Here is a 25,993-nt window from a genome sequence, read left to right as displayed (position 1 = left end):
CAATAATGTAGGTATTAATGATCCTGATCCGGAGGTGGATTTTGAATCGGCCATTTGTCTCGGGGAATTTGATGAATGCGACACTGAAGAGGAGTGTAACTTGCTTACCGAATTTTTGAGAATGATAGAAAGAGAAGATAAACAAATACTTCCCCATAAAAAGACAATCGAAATCTTGAATCTGGGTACTGAGGAATATCGAAAGGCAGTTAAAATCGGCATAACTCTTTCTACTGGAGCAAGACACAACCTGATAGTCTTACTTCGGGAATACAGAGAGGTGTTCGCCTGGTCGTATCAAGACATGCCAGGATTAGACACAGATATGGTAGTCTACAAAATGCCAATCAAACCAGAATACAAACCAGTACAGCAGAAACTGAGAAGGATGCGACCAGAAATGCTCCTTAAGATCAAGGAAGAAGTCAAGAAACAATTTGATGCCGGTTTTCTTCAAGTGGCCAAATATCCGGAGTGGGTGACCAACATAGTGCTTGTGCCGAAGAAGGACGGGAAAGTACGCATGTGTGTCGATTACCGGGACCTTAACAAGCCAAGTCCCAAAGACAACTTTCCTCTGCCACACATAGACACTCTGATGGATAATACAACTGGGAACAACTACTTTTCATTCATGGATGGATTTTCGGGATACAATCAGATCAAGATGCACCCTGAAGACATGGAGAAGACCACTTTCGTCACAATGTGGGGAACTTTCTGTTACAAAGTGATGACTTTCGGATTAAAGAATGCTAGGGCAACATATCAGAGAGCTATGGTGATCTTGTTCCACGATATGATGCATAAAGAAATCAAGGTTTATATAGACGACATGATTGTCAAGGCACAGACCGAGAATGAACATATCGAGCATTTGAGAAAGCTCTTTCATAAATTGATGAAGTTCTAGTTACGACTGAACCCTAGCAAGTGTACCTTCGGGGTAACATCCGAAAAACTGTTAGGCTTTGTGGTCAGCAGAAGAGGCATTGAGGTTGATCCTGACAAAGTTAAAGCTATCTAGAATCTACCACCACCTCAAACACAAAAAGAGGTCCGAGGTTTTTTGGGCAGATTGAATTACATAGCTCGTTTCATATATCAGTTAACTGATAAATGTGATCCAATCTTTTGCCTTCTCTGAAAGAACAGCCCTGGAGCATGGGATGAAAACTGTCAGACTGCATTCGAGAAGGTGAAGAAGTACCTGTCTAATTCTCCAATCTTAATGTCCCCCATCCCAGGCAAACCTCTGTTCTTGTATCTATCCATATTCGAGAGCTCAATGGGGTGTGTCCTTGGTCAACATGATGAATCTGGAAGAAATGAAAGAGCCATCTATTATCTGAGCAAGAAGTTCACCGATTGCGAGGTCAGATATCCTCCTATCGAGAAGGTTTGTTGTGCTTTAGTCTGGGCCGCAAAAAGACTCCAACAATACATGTTGTATCACACCACTTGGTTGATTTCCAAGCTAGATCCACTAAAATACATTATGGGTGTACCCGCTCTATCTGGAAGATTAGCTCGATGACAGATGCTATTGTCTGAATTCGACATCGAGTACATGAATCATAAAGCAATCAAAGGGAGTGCCATATCAGATTTCTTGGCAAGTAGAACCGATGAAAGTTATGACCCCTTAAATTTTGATTTCCCAAACAAAGACTTGATGGCTTTATCCTTAGAAGAAACAAATACTTCAATAGATAGTTCCTGGAGAATGTATTTCGATGGGGGTATCAAATGCACTAGGACATGGTATCGGGGTAATATTGATCTCTCCAGAAGGGAGTCACTACCCATTTACCAGCAGACTGAACTTCGATTGCACTAACAACATGGCAGAGTATGAAGCCTGTGTCTTGGGAATTCGAGTTGCACTTAGGCAAAATATAAAGACCTTGCGGATATACGGGGATTTAGCATTAGTAATCTATCAGCTCCGTAGAAAATGGGAAACCAAAGATACAAAACTGATGGAATACTGGAAGCTAATACTGGATCTGCTTGAAGAATTCGATGAAATCACCTTCCACTATGTGCCAAGAGAAGAAAATCAAATGGCTGACGCTTTGGCTACCTTGGCAGCCACATTCAAAGTTGGCGGAAAGTCTGAAATGATGCCAATTGACATGCAGTCATATGAGTACCCGGCTCATTGCTACCAGATTGAAGAAGTAAAGGGCATTAAGCCTTGGTACTACGACATTTTGCAGTATATCAAGCATCGAAGTTATCCAGAGGAAACCACTGAGATCGATAAAAGAACCATTAGAAGGATGGCAGTTGGATACGTCCTTGACAGGGAAGTTTTATACAAGAAAAGCCATAATCAAGTTCTATTAAGATGTATCGATGTTGAAGAGGCAAAAATGATAATGGAAGAAGTACATGATGAAGTTTGTGGAGCACATGCAAATAGACATATGATGTCGAGACAGATAATGAGATGCATATATTTCTGGTCCATACTGGAAAGTGATTGCATCAACTATACTAGAAGATGTCATAAATGTCAGATTTATGGAGATAAAATAAATGTTCCACCTCATCCGCTTCATGTCATGACGTCGCCATGGCTTTTCTCTATGTGGGGCATGGATATTATTGGGAAAATCCATCCGAAGGCTTCGAATGGCCATCGTTTCATCTTTGTAACCATCGATTATTTCACCAAGTGGGTAGAGGCTGCTTCTTATGTCAACGTCACTCAATCTGTTATTTGTAAGTTTTTGAAGAAAGAGATCATATGTCAGTATGATTTACCTGAAAGGATCATTACCGATAATGCTACAAACTTGAACAATAAAATGATGAAGGCTGCTTGCGAGCAATTCAACATAAAGCATCACAATTCTATTACTTACAGACCAAAGATGAATGGCGCAGTAGAAGCAGCAAACAAAAAAGTTAAAAAGATAGTGGAGAAAACAACCGAGACCTACAAGGACTGGCATGAGAAGTTGCCTTTCGCTTTGTTCACTTACCAAACCTCGGTACGAACCTCGATTGGGGCAACCCCAATTTCACTAGCCTACGGAATGGAAGCATTGCTGCCAATTGAAGTAAAAATTCTGTCATTACGTATCTTGACAGAAATTAAATTGGATGACGTAGAATGGGTGCAATCCAGATATGATCAGCTTAATCTGATAAACGAAAAGAGAATGAAAGTCATTCACCATGGTCAAATCTATCAAAAACGAATGATTCGAGCACATGACAAGAAGGTACGCCCAAGAATATTCTGTGAAGGAGATCTGGTGCTAAAAAGAATTTTTCCAGTTCAGAAAGATTTTCGAGGAAAATGGACGCCAAATTGGGAGTGACCTTATGTCGTGAAAAAGGCCTTCTCCGGAGGAGCCCTTGTCCTGGCTGAAATGGACGGGCCTGAACTGCCACATCCCATCAATTCAGATGCAATAAAGAAATACTTCGCTTAGGATGAAAACCCGAAAGGGCTTCCTAAGTCGGAGAAAGAAAAAACCAAAAAGAACAAAAAGTGAAAAACGTTTAGGGTGAAAACCCGAAAGGGCGCCCTAAATTGAAAAAATGAAAAAGAGAAAAAAGAACAAAATAAGGTGGGTTCAAGATGAAAACCCGTAAAGGGCGTCTTGCAACCAATGATGGGTCCAAGTTGAAAACTCAAAAGGGCAATTTGGACAATTCAAGAAATCAAGACAGTTGAAACTCCCCGTCATCTGAATTTTACACAGACTCAACGAGTCGGAGAAAGGTTGCACTCTCCTGAATGTTGTCACATTCTCAAAGATCCTTTGGCAAAGGCTGTATTCAAGGTCACCTAACGGCTTTTCAGCTCAGAAGTGCCCACATTATTGAAATCTAAGACGTTCATTTACACCCCATCATGTCTTCATCTTCCAGAATATTTGCCATGTATTATTTGTTCTTTTTTCCTCATGAATAAAAGACAGTTTTTTTTCTACACAAATTCCTTTTGAGCATCTTGGATTGAGCTTAAACTTAACGATTTATTTACTTATGCAAAAGATATTTGCATATTATTGTACAAAGATTCATTGAAAAGTACAGGTACTCGGAAGCCGATCGAGGCTCATGCATATACTTGAGATGGTCGAGAAGCATTTCCCAGATCAAGGATATAAAAAAAGGAACATCAGATTTGAACATTGAAGAATTCAAGACCAGGGATCGAAACTTCAAGATTTCAGACAGGCAACCGGAGTTTGAGTTTTCTCTCCAGAGCCCCAAAAAAACATATATGCATAGCTTTTTCAGCGGCAAAGAATATTGAACTCAAAGCGACACAATTTGATCGAGAGTAGATTTCAACTTCACGACGAAGGATATCTAGCTCGAAGAAAAACTTCACAATAAAGGGGTCATCCACGGTTTCGACTTCACGGCGAAGGGAATCGTGTCCACCCGTAGCATACGATACTTGGATTTCAACTTCACGACGAAGGATATTCAATTCAAAGCTCAACTTCACGAAGAAGGGGCCATCAGCGATTTCAACTCCACGACAGAGGATATTGCGCCACTCGAGATAACACAAGTTCAACTTCACAACGAATGGACGACTGGTTGTCAACAAACCACTTTTCAGTTTCATTCATAGCCAATTTCAACTTCACAGCGAAGGATATTGGACCCAAGACAACACAAGCTCAACTTCACGACGAAGGGGTGGCTGATTGTCAACAAACAACTTTTCAATTTCATTCAGATTCAATTTCAACTTAACAACGAAGGATATTGGACTCAACACAACACAAGCTCAACTTCACGATGAAAGGGCGGCTGATTGTCAACAAATAATTTCCCAGTTCCAGAACCAATTTCAACTTCACGGCGGAGGATATTGGACTCAAAGCAATACAACTTACTTGGATTTCAACTTCACGACGAAGGATATCCAATTCCAGGCTCAACTTCACGACGAAATGGCCACCCGCAGTTTCAACTTCACGACGAAGGGAATCATGAACACAAGCAGCATCCATCTATAGATTGGATTTCAACTTCACGACGAAGGATATCCAACTCAAAGAAGAAGTATATGTCAATAAACTTTCCAGTTTCAAAGTCAATTTCAACTTCACAGCGAAGGATATTGGCCTCAAAACATCACAACTTACATTGGATTTCAACTTCACGACGAATGATATCCAACTCCAAGGTTCAACTTCACGTCTAAGGGACCATATATGATTTCAACTTCACGACGAAGGGAATCATGCTCACCAGCAACAGTTACCTTTAGATTGGATTTCAACTTCATGACGAAGGATATCCAATTCCATGCTCAACTGACGAAGGGTCCATCCAGGATTTCAACTTCACGACGAAGGATATCGTGTTCATTTGCAACATAGTTCAAGTCGAGAAGGGTTATCTGCTAACAAAGACCTTCTATTTTGACTACGCTCAGCTCCAAGGCACATCATTTACAACATAACACAAGGCTAGAAGAATTATCTGTCAACAAAGACCTTCGAGTTCGATTCCATTCAGCTCCAGGGCGTATCAACCGCGTTGCATTAGCAAAGAACTACTTTTCGGTTAAATGTTTACACCCAGGTCTTTAAATCGAGAAGAAGACCAAGGTCAACCAAGATTGGTAACAAAGAGACACAATTTGATTCACCCACAATTTAAACTTCACGAAGAATGATATCGTGCCCAATGGATTGACTTAGTGTCACAACAAACACTATCAAGTCTCAAATCAAAGAGAACCGGACAAAAACTTGTTTTCTTTTTTCGTTTTTGCCCTATCCTTGTTAACCCAACAATGTGCAAAGAGGGGCAGCTGTAGACACCCGTTTTTATCCGGGTCTACAAAAAAATATTTATTTATTTATTTTTTATTATTATTATTTATAATATTTTTTTAATTTTTTTAGGCCCCAGGAGAACCCCACGATTATTAAATTGTTTCTCTTCATGGGAACGTGGGCACCTATCCATCTTCTCCTAGAATTCAGCTGTAAGTATCCATGGGAGTCAGGGCCAACATCTCTACTTTGTCCTCTTAATAAGGACTATAAAGATCCATATCCAATGGAACATGGGGGAGGTGCAATTTCGTTGAGGTGGGGATGGAAAGTGAGATTTTCAAGGTTTAATCTCCTTGTCGTCCTCCCATATCTTCACACTGAAACATATTAAAACAACAATTCGCCTCCGGTTCATGATGAACCAAGAACTAACAATATTGTTAATAAGGAGTGACCCAGCTCTAGGGATAACAATCAAGAACAAGAAGAATGGGATAAAGGTTGGCTTCAACTCAGTATAGGCGGTCGAGACTCTCGCATCAAAGCCAGCATGATCTGCTCCAACTTGTTATCCTTCTTCACTTAATCCAATGCTGAGCCGCATTATATAGATGATTTGGAGAATGTTTTAGAGGAAGAGAGTTTTGATGGATCGAAAAAGAAGAAGCTGCTTTATTTTCCTGGGAAAATTGAGTCAAATTCATGGAGCTTTCGTTTTTCCAAGTCTTCTTCTTGTTCGTCTTCATCTGCGTCTAGGCATCGCCAATCACGATCTGATCTGTTTCTAGAAGGAGGGAATGCTAAGCTTTCTCAGTAATACAATTTGGAACATCATCTTGGAAATCGAAAGGTGTAGATACAACTTAAGCATAATTTGCAAGAGCAGGAGCAGCGCCGTTAACTTCCCGATGGATAAACCTAGCTGAAATGTGAGAATGAGCGGCCAAGAGTTGACGAACGTCGCGAATATTGAACTGTTGAACAACATTCCAGCAATCACTTTCAATCACCACCCTCGACAACTCAATACTCATCGCCAATTGGACATCATATGTGATCGCCAAAGCTTCCACAACACTTGCTGAACGAGGAACACCAACAAGGAACGCTTGTCCTGTTATAACCACGCCATCACTATTGCCCAAAATCTTGCCAATTGCTGGTAGAGCAGGTGGCCGAGGGAAGGCACCATCGACTTTCAACTTGAAAGTACCTATCGTAGGTTTAATCCAACAAAGAAGATGGTAACATTGAGGAGATCAGCTAAGATGGTGTCCGACCCACATAAATTCGTTTTAAAATGGTAGGTGGCGACTCCTAACCCAAATTCATTCAAGTCGAAGCCCGATTCCGGGGTCCAACTGAAAGACGGTTTCGACAAATTTAATTTATTTAAACGACGTCGTTTTGATTTCGTGTGTCATGTCATAACACCATTAAATAATTAACGTCGAAATGATTAAAAGTTGAACAATGTTAAAGTTCAATGAGTAAACGGAAAAAATTGAAAGTACATTAAGTAAAATAGAAAAGAGAGTTAGGTTCAGTAAGTAAACATGTAATTTATCAAATATTAGTTTTTGTAAAATAAATATAAAAATATTTTAAATTTTAAAAATATATACTAATTATGAAGTTTGATTATTAATGGCATAGATAAAACAACTTGCGGAATTTAAGAAGGATCAAATCCAAAGGAAAAGCCTAAAACTAAAATGTATCCGTTAAAGATTTATTAAAGACAAATTTATTATATTTTCGAATTTTGAAAATTCAAAATCCTTTGATCTTTCCCAATATAACCCGCAACGGTTCATAAACCCCAAATCTCCATCATCTTCTTCTCCACTTTCCCTGCAATTTCAAGCTTCCAAAAAATATGGGTGCCTCTGGGAAATGGCTTAAATCACTTATAACTTTCAATCAAGTAATTTCCCTCAACCTTCTTTTTTCCTTGGTTGTACTTGTTTTTTAATTTTGTAATTGGGATTGTAGGAGAAGGTGGGAGACAAGACGAAGAAGAAATGGAGGCTGTGGAGGAGCTCGTCGGAAGGTTTGGGATCCAAGGGTCTCAAATTGTGTCACGTGGCTGCCTCTTCATCAGAGGCCTCCAATTCATCTTCCATGGCGGATGATGCGCTCGCTTCAGCTATGGCTACCCTAGCTCGTGCGCCACCCAAAGATTTCAGAGCAGTGAAGCGAGAATGGGCCGCCATTCGAATCCAGACTGCATTTCGAGCCTTACTGGTATACCCTCGTACTTTCTGTACTGCGTATTGTCCATGGCTAAAAAAAGTTCTAAATAGATATTGTCTAGTAATCATTTCAGACTATTCACTATTCCATGCATGCAGTTTTGCATTTTCTTTAATGGACAATTGTACCTAACTTAACTGAGTTTCAGAAAGGTCTACCCTTTGAGGAATGGATGGATCTTGGTTTGATATAAACTTGCAAAAGCATGATTCTTGGTAAACTTGAGTTGTGACAGTCTTTTAGTAAGAATTAGTTAATCCTTGGGTAATTGGCCTTGTTTATCATTTCAATTCATGTTTAACCCTTGCTCTAATATCCAATTTAATGGTGATTGTCCTTGATGAAATGCTCTCAGGCAAGACGAGCCCTAAGGGCCTTGAGAGCTGTCGTAAGGATTCAAGCTATTTTCCGAGGTCGTCGAGTCCGAAAGCAAACTGCTGTGACATTACGGTGTATGCAAGCTCTTGTTAGAGTCCAGGCTCGAGTAAGAGCCCAATGTGCCATACCTCCTGAAGGACAAGCTATGCCCAATGAATGCCACAACCAAACTGATCCGGCTAAACAAGCTGAGGTTAAACATTATCCATCATACTTGCTTCTACAATTGTAACTCTTTATCTATATGATAACGATATGCTAGCCGATATCAATTTTCAGGAACATTGGTGCGACAGCATCGGAACATTGGACGAATTAAGAGCGAAAAAGCAAATGAGGCAAGAAGGTGCAATCAAGAGGGACAGAGCAATAGCATACTCTGCCCTGAACCAGGTATCCTAGAGAGAGAAACTTCTTTAGTACGCCACTTTTGTATGCTTGGTTTTTCTCCTGTGATAAATATGTAAAACTTTTCCTGCAGACAAGATCGTATGCGTAGGCCTGTAAACGAACCGAACGCACACGAACGGAGGTATGTTCATGTTCGTTCATTTAATAAATAGACGAACATAAACGAACACGAACATAAACGAACAAAAAATTTTTTGTTCATGTTCGTTTATTAAGGAATATAATATGTTCATGTTCGTTCATTTAATAAATAAACGAACATAAACGAACACGAACATAAACGAACACGAACATAAATGAACACGAACATAAACGAACATAAACGTTGGAGACCCTACCTTCTATTGTTCTTTCATGAAAAATAGTCGACAATGCAAATAACCAAATCTACAGTGATAAATAGCGTAAGAGTTTATTAGCAGTGATGAAATGTTTGAAGATATCAAATATTTTGATCGATCTTTTAAAGATATTAAATTATTCACACAACTTTAATTTAACACTATAACATTTATCTTAGTGGTCCATGATTACATATGAACAATCATTTTTCGCTATTACACTCTTTTCAGAAATTGCATAGAAACATTTGTTTTGTTTTCTGGCAAATTCTATATATTTTTCTCTTTATTGATGCTCATATACTTCCGATTGTTACCTTTATCTTCCCATCTATTTCTAGAAAGAAGTATGATGTTTTATTGAGTTTTAGATGTGAAGATACCTACAATAACTTTACATATCAACTATTAAGCCAAATAAAACAGAGAAAGAGATGAAAACAGACCTGTAAAACTTCATATTGCACTATAATATAACTTGTTTTGAAGCTTTCAGCGATCGTCTCCACTCTCTAGTGAACACTAGGGTTTGGGGAAAAAGGGGAAATGAATATAGGTGCGATGTGCCTCACATGTTAACATATTGGATTTAATCTCCAAATAAAATTGGGTTAATTATGGAGTTGGTCATCAGAATATCAGATTAATTAATATTTTTAAGATACTTACAAATTGGTCACCAAAATTGATTTAAGAAGATTGAGTTAAACATAAATGAATGAACATAAACGAACATAATCGAACGAACATAAACAAACATAACCGAACGAACATAATCGAACGTTCACGAACGTAAATGAACGAACGAGACCTATGTTCATGTTCGTTCATTTAATTAAACGAACAAAAAATATTGTTCATGTTCGTTTATTTAATAAATAAACGCACATAAACGAACTTCCCGCCGCACGGTTCACGAACGGTTCGCTGAACGTTCAGTTCATTTACAGGCCTACGTATGCGAGTCCGAATTGGAGGGTGAATAAGCCGCCATTCTCTGGAAAGAATCAAAGTCTAGGTTGGAATAGTCCGGATTGGAATTGGCCTGATTGGTGGATGGCAATCAAGCCCTGGGAAACCGGTGCTGTGGAAGATATTATTGAACCATCGGAGATGACGAAGAGCATGGTTTCTCGAAAAAGTGAAGATAACAAGTTCAGTTTTCACTCTGGCTCTTTTGAACATGAGCCCCTAAAAGTTATAAGGAACAATGTCACAACCAGAATTCTTGTTAGGCCTCCTGCATCCATTCTAACTTCAGGTTCATTGTCTTCCCCAAGTTCTGAGTCCGTCTATGACGACAGATCAACATCGACCTCATCCGCGTCCGTATCTCATACTACATTGTCTAGCAACACTCCTATTGCAGGCACTTCACAAGATAATCATACTCGAAAACCAGGCTACATGAACCCCACAGAGTCTATCAAAGCTAAACAGAAGAAATTCAGGTTTTCGCCGGACAATATGCGGAGGAGACGTGTGGATGATGATGATCTACAATATTTCCATAAGAAATTGATGGCACTTTCTTGCGAGGACGACACGCGCGGTGGTCCGGATTTGAATCCATCGTTAAATCAGTGGCGTCAAGGAAGACGACAATGAAATTCTTTTATGTAACAAACATATTATGAATCATACATTGAAGTCCTGCAAAACACTTTTTTCAGTGTTGTGTAAGTGAGAAGCATGTTCAAGAGAAGTTGGAATTTTGTCCTCGTTTATTTGGCTCCAAAAACCAACTAAACGCCATGAAATGTCGATGAATTCTTAAAAGGTGTATGCAATGAAGACCGCGTAGGATTTAAAGCTGGGGAATAAACTTATAAAATTTTAGAATACAATATTATAAAATTTTGGCAAAAAGACATCATATGTCTAAATTAAAAAAAAAATAAAGTGACTATCGTTTTATTTTTTTAATGTGACCCTTTAACTTATAAAATAAATTTAATGTGACTCTTAAATTAATGTTTTTCGTCGTTGACGTGGTAGTTTATGGGTTGATGTGCCAGTCCACATTGGTTGAGGGCTTGGCAGATGACAATAGTAGATAGACTAAATTGGTTTTTTTATTTTGTTTGAGGGCCAAATTATATTTTTAAGTTCAAGAGATTGTTTAATTTTTTTTAATAAAATAAAATTTATTTAAAATTATAAATATAAAATTATTAAAATATTCAAACATTTAAATATAAAATACTAAAAATAAAAATTAAACTACTAAAAATTTAAATATATATAGTAAAAATACTAAAACTATTATAATTTTTTAAAATAAGTATAAGATATAAAATAATTACTTATAATTAGTAAAAAATAAAAAAAAAATTTAAAATTAGTGTATTCTTATAATTTTTGGATTAGTTAAAATTTATTATATTTCCTAATTATCTTTTTGTAAGTCTAATTTTTGGATATTTGATGGCACGTTTTCTTTCTTCTCTTTCGCGGACATTAGCAGGCGTAATGAATTCTGTGATTTTTTATCTTGATTCTCCCATGTCATCTCTTTTTTCTTTGGGATTGTTTTTTTTTGTGATTTGATAGAGATTTATCATGTATGATCTCTCGAAGGGTGGGACTGATTGGAGGAAGTAATTTGCAACTACTGAGGAACAAACCCTAGAATTCTTTCCTCCGGTAACTCATGAGGGTTTGGTCACTGTAAAACCACCGGTTTATGTCTTTGATGATGGGATCTCAGAGTGGCGATACTCTTTGGTTGGCTAAATTATTGGGGTTACCCTAAATTTTAGATCGATAGTGAAGATTGCAGTGTGTTTTGGGGGAAACTTCTCCAGTTAAGGTTAGTCTCGATGGCCCTAACTTGTTTGTTTTTTCGTTTATCAATTCGATTATTTTGTTTTTATGCAAATAGGTACCAAATTTGTGTAAGCTCGAGTTCTATATAGTGAAAATGCCTATTTTGGTTCATTTATATAATGTTCCTCTTGAGCTCTTCTCTAAAAGGGGATTGAGCTATATTGCAAGTGCATTGGGTAATCCATTGCATATGGATTCAATCATTGATTCAAAACAACAACTTGAATTTATTAAGGTTTGTATTGAAGTTTCTACTAGATCTAAAATTCCAGAAGTTGTCAAGATCTTAATGTGTGATGGGACTATCGTAAAGGTGTATGTGGATGTGTCATGGTTCCCCCCGTGTTGCTTGAAATGTTGCATCTTTGGTCACGGATAAGTTCTGCCCTGAGGCTATTGATAAGGTTGTAGAGCCTAATAAACCTCCAGCAAATAAAGTATATGTGGTGAAGTCTGAAATGGGACAAAGGAGTTCTAAGGCTTTTGAGTTTGAAGGGAATGTGGTTTAGCAATATGTTGTAGTGCATTATGATATTAAAGAACATGAGGCTTCAAGTCAAGTTGCTCTACATCTGGATGCTGGAACTTCTAGTGTGAAAGAGGGGATTATCAATTTTGGTTGTAAGGTGTTGAGTTCCTCCAATAAGGCTAAAAAGGAAATCTAAGAAATTTAATGGAGGAGTGGCTTTTGGTAGTTCAAATAATAAGTTTATTGTATTGGCTTCTATTGATGGGGATTAGTTTTTTCCAGAGCCTAGTAAGATTAGGACGGTCTCATTTGAGGTTGTAAATCTCCTACAAGAGATAAAAGTAAAGAAAAATGACTCATTGGAGAAAATTGCTATGTGTAGTGCTTATGTTAGTAGTGCTTCTCATCCCTAGTTGTAATGAATGTATGTTTTTAGAATGTTAGAGGACTTAACAATCCTAAAAAATATGTAAAGGTGTTACAGTGTCTTAATTCTTTGCACATGGATATGATTTGTTTGTTAGAGACTCGAGTGCGAGGGTGTAATGCTTCTGATATTATTGCCCGATTTTTTGTTGTTTGGAATGTGATTTCAAATCATAATTTGACCGCTAATGGGTGTATTTGGTTTTGTAGCATAGAGAATTTGGATGTTATTACTTGTCAAGTGGCTTACAAAGTAATTTATGTGAGATGTAGTTTTTGAAATAAACAAATGTATGCTTCTATTGTGTATGGAAGGAATTTTGGTGCTGAACGAAAAGAGTTGTGGCAACAGTTAAGGGATATGGGTTGTAGGATTGGTTCAACCCCATGGATTTTAGGGTAACTTTAACATCATTGTTGATCCTATTGAGCGCTCGGATTTTGATAGATCTACTCATGTTTTTCATGTTGATATTAATGAATTTCAATCTTGCTGCCAAGATTTGGATTTGGAGGATTATCTATATGTTGGGCCCCAATTGGCGTGGTCTAATAAACATGATGGGATTTTTTTTGCCAGAAAGCTCGATAGAGTCCTTATTAATCCTTCTTGGTTGGTACATTTTTCAGATTCATTTATGAAGGTTCAGGCCTCATATCTCTCTGATCATTAATCGAATTAGGTTTAGGTTTTAGGGACCTACCTACTGGTAAACCTAAACCATTTAATTCTTTAATTTTTGGATTAACCATCATGAGTTTCTAAGGTGGTGGTTGATTCTTGGTAGGATATCATTAGTGGTTTTCCTATGAAGGTTCTTTTCTATGAAGGTTCTTTTCTAGAAGCTTAAAAGGCTTAAAATTTGTTTAAAAAGATTTAACAATGATTATTTTAATGAAATTTCTATGAAGGTTAAGTTGAAGATGGAGGAGCTTGAGAAACTACATGTTCAAAACTTATCCTCTACTGGTGTAACTGAGCAGCAGATACTTACTGATCGATCCCTACAAGATAAATTGTATGATCTTGAGAAGGTTGAATCCTTTTTCTTTAGGCAGAATACTAAAGTCAGTTGATTAGAGGATGGTGATCATGGGACAAAGTTTTTCCATAATGTTGTTGCTTCTAATCTGAATAGGAACACCATCAGAGTTGTTTATGATGAGCATGGGAAGAGGTTTGAGTCATTTAGTTTCATGGCTAATGAGGTTGTTACTTATTTGACTAAGATGGTTAGGTATATCAATCCTAATGTTACTGGTTGCGGGGTTGATACGGTCAGAGACCTGTTGGATTATTCTTTGTCTCAAGTAGAGGGGATTCTTTGATTAGGTGAGTGACTGTTAAGGAGATCAAGGATGTTGTTTTTTACTAGAGGATAATAAAACCCCTGGTCTGGATTACTTCACTCATTTGTTCTTTAAAGTTGTTTGGTTTGTGGTTGGGGGAGATTTGATTAATGTAGTAAAATACTTTATTTGCCCTACTGGATGCTTTTAATGTCAAATGTTTGACTCTTGTTCCTAAGGTCCCTAATTCATGTATGATGAATGACTTTAGACCCATTTTGTGCTGCTTAGTTGTATACAAGGTCATTACCAAAATTATAGTTGGTAGACTTAAGTCTGTTTTCCCTAGTATGATAGTTTTGAATCATACAACTTTTGTTCAGGGTCGGGATATTGTTGATAACACACTTTTCGCTCAAAAGCTTGTTAGGGGTTATGAGAGGAAGACTTTGTCCTTAAAATGTGCTCTGAAGATTGAATTGAAGAAAGCTTTTGATTATGTCACCTGAAAATTTATTCTCCTGGTCCTTAGAGATGTAGGGTTGTCTCTTGAGTTTAAAGAGTAGAACCTTGCTTATTTTACTGGCTCTCATTTTTCTGTCTCCTTCAATGGTAGCCTTGTAGATTTTTTCAATATAGCACGTAGTGTTAGGCAAGGTGATCCCTTGTCCCCTTGTTTGTGCTTGCGATGAATGTTCTTTATAAAATGTTGAATTTGATTGCAAAAAATGAAATATTTTAGTTTCATCCAAGTATAAAAAGATAAGGTTGACACATCTTTGCTTTGTTGATGATCTTTTGATCTTCTATAAGGGTAGTATGGATTTTATTATTGGTGTGCAGAGTATGATAGATAGGTTTTATTCTATTCTAGACTTAGTTTGAATGCTTGTAAGAGTGAGATCTTCATTTCTGGTGCCTCAAATGGTCAATTGGAGGTGATTAGGCAGGCTTTTGGATTTTAAACTGGAAAGTTGAATGTTCGTTATCTTGGGTGCCTCTTATCACAAGAAAACTGGCTGAAAGAGACTATTATATTCTTATTTGAAAAAATTCAGGATAAGTTCAATCAATGGGGGATAAATGGCTTAATTATGCTGGTAGATACCTTTTGATTCGGTCAGTACTGTCTAGCATGTCAAATTTCTAGTGTAGACAATTTAATTTTCCTCAGGCGGTTATTAAAAGGGTAGACTAATTGTGTGCTCGGTATTTCTTGAAAGGTGGGGAATCTGATGCTTTATGGGGCTGTGTTGGTTGGACGCAAGTTTGCTCCCTTAAGTCTGAGGAGGATCTAGGGCTTAAAGATACAAAAAATTGGAACAAAACTTGTATATTGTCTCTAATTCGTAAGATTTTGGCCAGAGAAGGTTCTTTGTGGGTCAATGCCTATATTTTGAAAGGTATAGCTTTTGGTAGTTTAAGGGAAAAATTGGTGTTAGTTTAATCCTTCAAAAGCTGTTGGATCTTCGTGATGAGGCTCACTTAGTTTTTAATACCTCACTTAATCTCTAAGGTTATTGTTTGTTGGATTTGGTGTATGAAAGGGCTAAGGGGGTTAAAGTGGCCTGGAATAAGTGTTTGTGGCTGCCCTTGCATATTCCTAAACATGTCATTATTGGGTGGATAACTAATTTGAGAAGGCTTCCCACCAAAGAACAGTTATTGCGTATGGGGATTACTACGGATAGAAAATGTATGTTTTATGGTATTCTTGAAACTAGGGATCATCTATTTTCTGAATGTATTTTTTTTGTTTAATTCTATTTGATGGGGGGACAAGCTTGATTGGGGAATGAGCTTGATTGTGTTTAGTGTTATCTTAAGGGTAAATCTTTAATTTCTTTTATTTTTAAGATTATTAGATGTGTGTTTATTTATTTTGTCTAAGAGGAACGAAACATGAGGCAGTTTAAAGGTGTACATAAAGAGCAATGCGATATTTTGAATGCCATTGGTGAGGTTATTACAATGAAAATTGTACATAGGGATATAGACACAAGTGATGATATTAACAGAACGTTTTGTTATAGATAGGATATTCATGTGTAAGTGTGGATAAGATTTGTTTATGGCTGGTTGTTTTGTAGTTGTTTGTTTTTTGTTTTTTATTAGTTGTGATTTGTATCAGTTTCTACTACTTTCTTGGATAAATTGAAATACAATTATCCAAAAAAATAATTTAAAAGATAATTATATAATAAGTTTTGACATAAAATATAATCAGAAAATATAGTAAGCTTTGACTAATCTAAAATTTGTAAGCCTCAACTAATTTAAATTTTATAAGTTACAATTAATCTAGTAAAAATACTTTGTATAAGTGTTGGTGATATATATATATATATAACATAAGTTTTAATAATAAGTTTTAAAAATATTATTTAACTTTTTAATAATTTATAGGTTATCATTTATAAACTATGATATATATGTTAAAAATTTTAAATTTTGTATAATAGTTTTAGTATTTTTTAATATGTATATTCAATTTTTTAGTATTTTATTTTTAGTATTTTTTATACTTAATTTTTTGAATATTTAAATAATTTATATTTAAAATTTGAAATAAAATTTAATTTTTTTAAAGAAATAAATAAGCTCTTTATCTTAAAAAATCAATTTGACCTCAAAAAAAATAGGACATTTGTCACATCATCAGCCTTTGTGAACTGTCGTCAGCACCGTAACGGTCAACAATGAAAACATTGGTCAAAGGACCACATTGAGTTTGATTTCTGAATTGGAATGCAACCTTGAAAGAAAGATAATACTAGGGCTACATTGGGTTTTTTAAGTAAAGTGGCCTCTAATATATATTTTTGCCTAAAATTTTAATATATGAAGATATATTTTAATATAAATTATAAAAAAAATAAATTATATGATAATTTTAAATTTTTAGAGGACCATCATCCCTATTAGCCCCTTTTATATTATTTTAATAGTCTAGGATAATTATAATGTAGTATCTATGTTGAACTATATTTTGATATAACAATTAAGGCAAAATGTTTTTTGGACTTGAATTGAATTTATTCAAAGTTTTCAAGTTTTCAAAAATAATTCAAAGTCGTTAAAAGTGGATTTGAGCACAAACTGATTTTCATGTACAAAAAGTATTGATATTGTTCTTACAGTATCGATACCTCATGAACAGTACTGATATTGTTCATATGGTATTGATACCAAAGTAAGGGAAAAATCGATACTCACTAGGTAGTATCGATACTACCAACATTGCTCAAATTCTAAAATACAAAAATGGTACCGATACCTAAAGGGGTACCGATACTACTTTGTATAGTATTATCGATACCATAAGCATAGTATCGATACCATCATGCCCTAACAACTAGTAACGACTAGTTGATTTAAAAATAACAAATGTAGTACTGATACTCCCTTTAGGAGTACCGATACCTTCTATACTGGGTAGTTTTATTTTACAGAGATTTCATCCCCAAACGGCTAGAAACATCAACAACAGCTAGAATCAGCCACAACTTCATTCCAACATATAAATACAAGTTCAAGAAACTTGAAGAAAGGTCAGAACACCTATCCAAGCATTCAAACACAAGAGAAGAGTTTTCCAATCTTATTTTTATCTTTCTTGTAAATATTATGTTTTCGTGAGCATAAATTTATAAACACCCTACCTTTGAGAGAATTTATTGTTTACTTCTTTTTACCTTTTGTAAAAGGAGATTGGTTCTATCTTAGCCAAGTAAAAGATAGGGAGTGTAAAGGTTATCTCTTGATCATTTAAAAAGAAAAAAATTAGTAAATTTGTTAGAAAATCCTAAGTGGAGAGCTTAGATAGTGAATTAGACTTGGTTGATAAGTCGAACCACTATAAATTCTTGTGTCAAATTTCTCTATCTTTTACTCTTCTTACTCCCTAAACAATTTTTGCCAATTTCCCCCTTGCAACTCTTTCGGTTGTCAATTCGAGCTTCCGCAAATCCCAACAATTGGTATCAAAGCTTGACTTATTAGAAGGTTTAACAACCTTGAGACGATCCTTGAAAAAGCTCTACCGATTCCCAAAGCAACCGAGAAGATGGCTTCTATATCCGGCTCGTTCCACATGGAAGACACCCAACCGATCAACAAGTCTCCATACTTCAATGGAGCCAACTACCATCATTGGAAGAAATTAATGAAGCTATTTATCCAATCCAATGATCTTGATGCATGAGATATGATCGAGAACGACTACTTATTTCCAAAGAAGAAGAAGAAGTGGAGTGCCCAAGAACGGAAAAAAGCTCAACTTAATGCTAAGGTCATGCACATGTTGTTTTGTGCATTTGGTCCCGAAGTAAATGAAGGAGTCTCTTCTTGTTTAAGTGCCAAAAAGATTTGGAATAAGCTCGAAAAACTTTATGGAAACAAGAAAGAAGAACCAACAAAGGTGGTGTCCTTAATGACCCATGAAGAGCCCAAAGTACATTCTAACTCAAATGAATTAAATTCACATTCTTTTGATGTGTTACAAGATGCTTATAATGAGTTGTATTTGGAATTTGAAACCATGAATTCCAAATATAAGAAATTGATTTCAAAACTTAAAGTTGAAAATGATTTGGTTTTGAAAGCAAAAGTTGATTTTGAGAATCAAAATGAAATTTTGAAAAAATGATTTAGAGCTTTCAAAAGTCAAAATCAACGATTTAGAAAAAGAAAATTTTGATTTGAAAGTTAAGCTTGAGAGGTTAACAAAATAAAAAGAATCAATTTCTAAAAATAACTCATTATGTTTGAAAATGGAAAAATGCTCACATTGCCATTTTTATGGTCATTTGGAATATACTTGTCCTTTGAAGAAAGGAAAACGGTTTAAAATTAGAAAAGTATGGGTTCCCAAGGGAACAAGGGGCATTGAAACTAACGTCCAAGGATCCAAAGCAATTTGGAAACCAAAATCCAAATAAATGTCTCTTGTAGGTGTGTGGGAGCAACAGTGATGAAAGTGATGATATTCAAATGCTCTAGCCACACTTGAAAAAGGAATGGGTAACCTCTAAGCTTAATGTTTTTATTTTGGTTATTTGTTTGCTCATTTAGTTTATGCATGCATGAGTTTTGATTTTAAATGATTATGCATTGTTTTTAATCTCATGTATGTTGAAAATGCTTTATGATGAACATTTTAAAGTTTTAATGTTTTTTTCATAATTGTTAGTTCATCATAATGAATTTTGGTCAAAATTGATTTTCAATGCAAATGATATCTCTCTAACAATTGATATCAACTTTTCAAATGCTTTGACTTGACAAATTTTAAAATTTTTGACCTTAATCTTTAAATGGTTATGCAAGTGATTTATTGTAAATGATATCTCTCTAACAATTGATATCTATTTTTCAAATGCATAACATTTTTTTTGAAAGCTTTATTCACATGTACTTAATTTCAATATTGGTATTGCATAAAGTATTTTAGACATGGATATATTGAATTTGATGTGTTACTAACATGTTTATTACTCTTTGTTGGAATTCAATTTTGTTTAAGTGTCAAGCTTTTAAAGTCAAATTTTGTTTGAAATGCACTTTTTGAGGGGAGTTTTGATTATTCAAATGATTTTTAATGTCAAAATTAACACTTACTCTCCAAAGTTATTTTAGAACTTTAAAGTTGAATTATTTTTAATATAACAAAAAGGGAGAGAATTATGGTTTGAAAAATTCAATTTCTTAATGAAAAAGTGGAGCTGAACAATTTCACATATTTTCCAACAATTGGTATCTTTTTTATTAAATATTTTATTAAGGGGGAGTTTTGCAAAAAAACAATTTTTCAAATGTTTTGTTATATCAAAAAGGGGAGATTGTTGAACCACATTTTGATATAACAATTAAGGCAAAATGTTTTGAACTTGAATTGTATTTATTCAAAGTTTTCAAAATAATTCAAAGTCCTTAAAAGTGGATTTGAGCACAAACTGATTTTCATGTACAAAAAGTACCGATAATGCTCTTACAATATCGATACCTCATGAAAAGTATCGATATTGTTCATATGGTATCGATACCAAAGTAAGGGAAGTATCGATACTCACTAGGTAGTATCGATACTACTAGCATTGCTCAAATTCCAGAATGCAAAAATGGTACCGATACTACTTTGTATAGTAGTATTGATACCATAAGCATAATATCGATACCATCAGGCCCCAATGGCTAGTAACAGCTAGTTGCTTTAAAAATAACAAAGGTAGTACCGATACTCCCTTTAGGAGTACTGATACCCTCTGTATTGGACAGTTTTATTTTTGCAGAGATTTCATCCCAAAAGGCTAGAAATCATCCCCAACGGCTAGAAACAGACATAACTTCATTCCAACATACAAATACAAGTTCAAGACACTTGAATAAGGGTCAGAACACCTATCCAAGAATTAAAACACAAGAGAAAAGTTTTTCAATCTTATTTTTATCTCTCTTGTAAATATTGTGTTTTAGTGAGCTTAAATTTGTAAACACCCTACCTTTGAGAGGTTTTATTGTCTTTCTACCGTTTTCAAAAGGGGATTGGTTCTATCTTAGCCAAGTGAAAAGATAGGGAGTGTAAAGGTTATCTCTTGATCCTTTAAAAAGAAGAATAAATTAGTGAATTTGTTAGAAAATCCTAAGTGAGGAGCTTAGGTAGTGGAAGTAGTCTTGGTCGATAAGTCGAGCCACTATAAATTCTTGTGCCAAATTTCTCTATATTTTACTCTCCTTACTCCCTAAACAATTTTTGCCAATTTCCCCCTTGCAACTCTTTCGGTCGTCAATTCGAGCTTCCGCGAATCCCAACAATCTATTAATAATCTTTCTTAGGTATTAACAATGCATACAAATCCAGCAAATACAATTGTTTGAACCCAAAACCTCAAGTGAGATTAACACTCCCTTCAATCACTAAGGTGACTCAATGAGTTCTGATACTGGACATTTAAATATGCTATATGCACTGTCATTCTTTTAGGAATTACTTACCTTAGGGTTTTTTCTCTAACATAAGTTTTCTCTTAATATTTTTGTGTTCTCTTTTTCTTTTCTTTTGATTTTTGTTTAGCCGACGGCGACACTAATCTCAATATTGATTGTCGATCGCCGATGATTATTATTTTCTTGTTCTTTTTCTTACCGTGTCCTTTGTTTTTTTTTTCTTGAGTTTTTTCAATTTTAAAAAAGAATCTTTATCCTTGTGACATGCTTTTCTTTTCTCTTGTGGCATGTTTCTTATGGTTTTTAGTACTTTTTTGCATACATTTGCAATTATGTTAGTTCTCGTACAAAGATACTTGCGACATTTGTTGTTTTTTTTATTGGTTTTTCAGTGGCTACGTATTGTTATATCTCCTCTTTGGTAAAAGGTTATTTGTCGATATAATTAAAGTAATGTAGCAAAGTAGTTTACCAAATTGTTTGGTTCTCATCACTCCTTTATCACTTCGTAAAGCGTCTCATTGACAGAGACAAGCAGTTTTATGAAAGTTACTGGATTTTTTTATGGTGGACGTCATTCTCAACGGATGTTTCGTTTTTCTTTGTATCTTTGGCTTTAGTTTTTGGTGACTATGGTCGGTAATTTTCTCTTTGAGTGCATTGTAATTTGATTCCTTCCATTTTTTTTATTAATAAAATTTATTTACCATTGCTAAAAAATATATGCTATATGCTCGTGAAGTCTAAATTTTACGCAATTTTTGTATCAAATAATTATTCGTAAAATTATAAAAAAAATTGAAAGTTATCAAGATTTAAATATATATAACATATAAATTAAAAATAGATAAAAATAGAAAATTATAAATTACATAAAAGATGTAAAAATTTAACTTACCTCAGCGGTTAAAAAAATCGTTGTCATTCTTAGAGGTCACAGACTCATATAACAGTAATTGAATAATCCTAGCATTTATAATTCATTTTTATATCTCGTTTTTTATACATAAAATAAATTAGAGAGAGTGATACCATTTTAAGAAGTTTTAATTAGTGATGATTGGTGAAGTCATGTAAAACATGAGAAGGGCTCGTGCCCTTAAATTTTTTTAGTTTAATTTAATTTTAGGTTCTATTAATTTAGATATTAATAGATTCTATCGGATCTTAATAATAAAAGAAATTATTGACATTTATAGAGATTTTGAGCTCGAATGACAATGTCTACAGGGTATATACGTGTTGTAAATAAGTTAAGATATTATCATGTAAATATTTATATAAATTTTAGAATATTATCATGTAAATCTATTCTTTAAAAAATTATGATTCCAATTTAATAGTATTAAAATATTATATAAAATTTAGAAAAAGCTACAAGTTTAGAATATAAATTATCACTTTTATTCTGTTTTAGTATTTAAACTTTCATTTTTTTCAAAATCATACTTAAAGTTTACTTTTTATTTTATTTTAGTATCTACCATTAAAAACTTAACGATGACATTTTTATGGATAAATTACAGCATTCATCACTCAACTATCTTCTTACTCCTATTTTGGTCATTGAAGTTTAATTTTTTAATTTAATCACTTAACTTTCAAATTATTCATATTTTAATCACTCTAACTTATTTTATTAATATTTTTCTATAACATGACATCTTTTAATAATTATTTTATCAAGATATGATTAAAATAAAAAAAGAAGGGAATAGTTAGGGAGGCCGATAAGAGTGAGGTCGTGACAGTGGGGTGTGTGGTTTGTGATTTAGGGTTTGTAGTATAACTTTTTGGTTTGGGTAGAATTCTATTTTTGTTATTTTAATTACATATTAATAAAACAATAAAAAATGTCATGTCATAAAAATATTAATAAAAAAATTAGAGTGATTAAAACAAGAGTAATTTAAAAGTAGTAGTTAATTTAAAATTTTTTAAACTTAAATGATTAAAATAGGAGTGAGAAAATAGTTGAATGATGAATAATACCCATAAAACTTTCAGTTCCGTTAAATTTTTAACGGCGACGTACTAAAATGAAACAAAAAGTTAACAACTGGTACTAAAGTAAAACAAAAAGTAGATGTTAAGTATGGTTTTAAAAAAATTGAAAGTTTAGATACTAAAATGGAACAAAAGTAATAATTTAAATAGTAAATACGTAATCTACTCTAAATTTTATGTTTACCAAGATTCAATAGTTTAGACGATGCATTTTTTTTGTTTCTTCCTTTGTGTTAGATAACAATATTCTTTGTGAAATGACTTGATTGAATCAAGAAAAAGATGATTCCATGTTGAACAATGTAATCGTGGGCATAATGGTTCTGTGAAACATAAAACAATTCAAGTTATAATTGACATTAATGATTAAGATTAAGTTGTATATGATATTTGCTCATGGTGATACAGTTGTGAGTAAAGTTGACATTTATGAAGACCTTAATGATATGAAAGACTAAGTTATCCCGAACATCAAAACTTGAATTCAATTGACAATCATTTTTTTATTAACAATCTTAAGGAGTTTCGTAGAACAAATGAAGAATATGTAGTCAAAGTGGAGAACTTGTTTGTTGAAATGAATATTTTTTTGTGGAGTTCGGACTTTTCGTTAGATTTGATTGATTTTAGTTTTATTTGAATTTTTGTGACCTAGAATTCTATTCGAAGCACGATTCTACTATTAGTTGTTCATTAAAAAGTAGAAAATATAGTTTGAGTAGATGTATACTCGACGAGTTTACTTTATAATCAAATAATTATCCATATAAATGGATGCTATAGATTTAGATTAAAAATTAAATTATTTTCAAAAAATTTCTTATATTCTTCTTTTTTACGTTAGTGATATTTCTTATTCCCTACAGTAATTTTTTCTGTTTAAAATTTTCTACGTAAAATCTTGATATCTTTTTTATTATCTAATATCATCATATTTGTTGTTGTCTCATGATATCACCTATAATCTTTTGTTAAACTAAGCATATGTAATATATGTTTTTTAAATTAAACATAAAGGTAATGAATTTATATAGAAATCTCTTCTCACTTTATCTATAAATTAAATTAAATCTTCCTTGTAAGATATTTTCAGTCCTATATATATCTATAGTTGGTATGTATAACAAAATATTATATAAATATAGATTCTAAAACTTTTGATGTCATTGTGAAGGGTAGTTTTGATGAGGGATAACTAACTTAAGGCGATTTTCAACTTAAATTGTAATATTATTCAATTTAAAAACTATACAAATTTATAATATTTTTTTGTTGTAGCTAAAAAGATTACATTACAGTGATTTTAAGATTTACAACCGAAAAAAGTATACAAATTTTCAGTTACAACAAAAAATATTATGAAGAAAAGTAACATTTTCGATTCATTATCTTATTAAACCTAAAATATTACTTTATCGAACCTAAAAGATTATACTCTTGATAACATTTTTTGTTATAATTGATCTGTGATGTTTTACGATCTTACATTAACCGGTTATATTTTAAAAAAAATAATTGTGAATATGTACCATTCAGCCCCTTTTGGTCGCACATAAATTTCCAATACCTCCCTACCTATAGATAGTAACAAAAGAGAAGTTTGCATATAAAGGCCGGGGTGTTGTCCCCTTCTTTTTCTATGTTACCAATAAAGAAAAATGCCTGTCTAGTGTGTACTAGGTGACCCCAATTCAATCATTACAAGTAATCCTTTCTCTATGATGTAACGTATGTGTAGGATGATAGAAAGTTATACCGTAAGCTAACTTTAATATTTTAATATATAATTAAAAAAATGTGTTATTAATTTTGTTATTAATTTTTTATTAAAATTGGTAAAAATTACTTAAAACATTATTATTTATACCTAAACTATTAATGTTTTTTAAAATTTTTGGTAAAATACCTAATAATAACAAAACCTGTAAAAAAATAACAAAATCAGTAGCGCTTTACCGGATATGTTAACAAAACCGGTAAAGCACCTAATAATAACAAAACCGGTAGAAATAATAATGTGTCTGATAATTTTTTTACCGATTTTGTTAAAAAAATAATAACAAAATCGATAGAGCATTTTCTTAGTCGTATATTAAGATTGTTGCACGTGAGACTTTCCCGTGGGATGATCACTCTCATGGAGTGTTGTCTTTAAAATTTTCAAATTATTATAATTTTATCCTTTAAAATATTATAAGTTTCCAAATTATCATATATTTTTTATTTATAATCTATTTTCGTTCTTTAAAATTTTATAAGTTTTAAAATTTTAGAATTCTAAACTAAAATTATGCGTCAGTCTTTGACCACTCTGATTGTCAAACGAGTCTGATCCAAGGAAAGTTGGGTAAAAATAAAAAGATTTGCATTGTATTTTACGCTCAAATGTCTTGGAGGCGTTGGTGCTTGAATCCGAGACCTCTAGAGATAACAATCCGAGACCTCTAGAGATAACAATCATCCCTTCAACCATCGAAGTAGTTTAGTTCGTGTATAATTTTTAAAAAGTATTTTATTGTATTTAGATGATGTAATATAAATTATTTTATATTGTTTGATAATTTTTTTTCTGAAATTGCTCATTATGGATATTAAATATAATAGAAAATAGTCATTATAAAAAACTTAATGCTATTATTTTTCAAATATTAGAATTATTTAGTTAATATTATTCATCATAAAAAAATGTTATTAAATTATTTTATACCAATGTAAGTTAATTTTTTCCTTCAAACGTGTCAAATACTTATTTACATCAAGTAAAGACAAATATTTATTTACACTGACGTCGGTTACTGCATTATAAAAATAAAATAAAAAAATTCATAAACAATAAAAATTTCAATTAATAAAAAGGAAAATAACTCAAA

General features: G+C 33.6%; 1 protein-coding gene across 1 annotated transcript; it reads left to right on the top strand.

The window, feature by feature from the left end:
• Positions 1 to 7,650: 7,650 nt before the first annotated feature.
• On the top strand, positions 7,651 to 10,765 carry LOC120175862 (protein IQ-DOMAIN 1-like). The gene is made up of 6 exons (XM_039182417.1): positions 7,651 to 7,698; positions 7,767 to 8,018; positions 8,383 to 8,598; positions 8,685 to 8,798; positions 9,654 to 9,658; positions 10,108 to 10,765. The coding sequence occupies exons 1-6, from the start codon at positions 7,651 to 7,653 to the stop codon at positions 10,763 to 10,765; spliced, it is 1,293 nt and encodes a 430-aa protein (XP_039038348.1).
• Positions 10,766 to 25,993: the final 15,228 nt, after the last annotated feature.

Source organism: Hibiscus syriacus, unplaced genomic scaffold (genome assembly GCF_006381635.1).
Source record: "Hibiscus syriacus cultivar Baekdansim isolate YM2019G1 unplaced genomic scaffold, ASM638163v2 tig00112217_pilon, whole genome shotgun sequence".
NCBI lineage: Eukaryota > Viridiplantae > Streptophyta > Magnoliopsida > Malvales > Malvaceae > Hibiscus > Hibiscus syriacus.
Note: the sequence above shows the minus strand (reverse complement) of the source record. Positions and strands in the feature narration are given on the sequence as shown.

Bases quoted from the DNA above. Each gene is read 5' to 3' on its own strand.
- LOC120175862 (XM_039182417.1), top strand. From the start codon at position 7,651: ATGGGTGCCTCTGGGAAATGGCTTAAATCACTTATAACTTTCAATCAA. The intron at 7,699-7,766 runs GTAATTTCCCTC...TTGGGATTGTAG, and splicing joins CACTTATAACTTTCAATCAA to GAGAAGGTGGGAGACAAGAC. The intron at 8,019-8,382 runs GTATACCCTCGT...AAATGCTCTCAG, and splicing joins CTGCATTTCGAGCCTTACTG to GCAAGACGAGCCCTAAGGGC.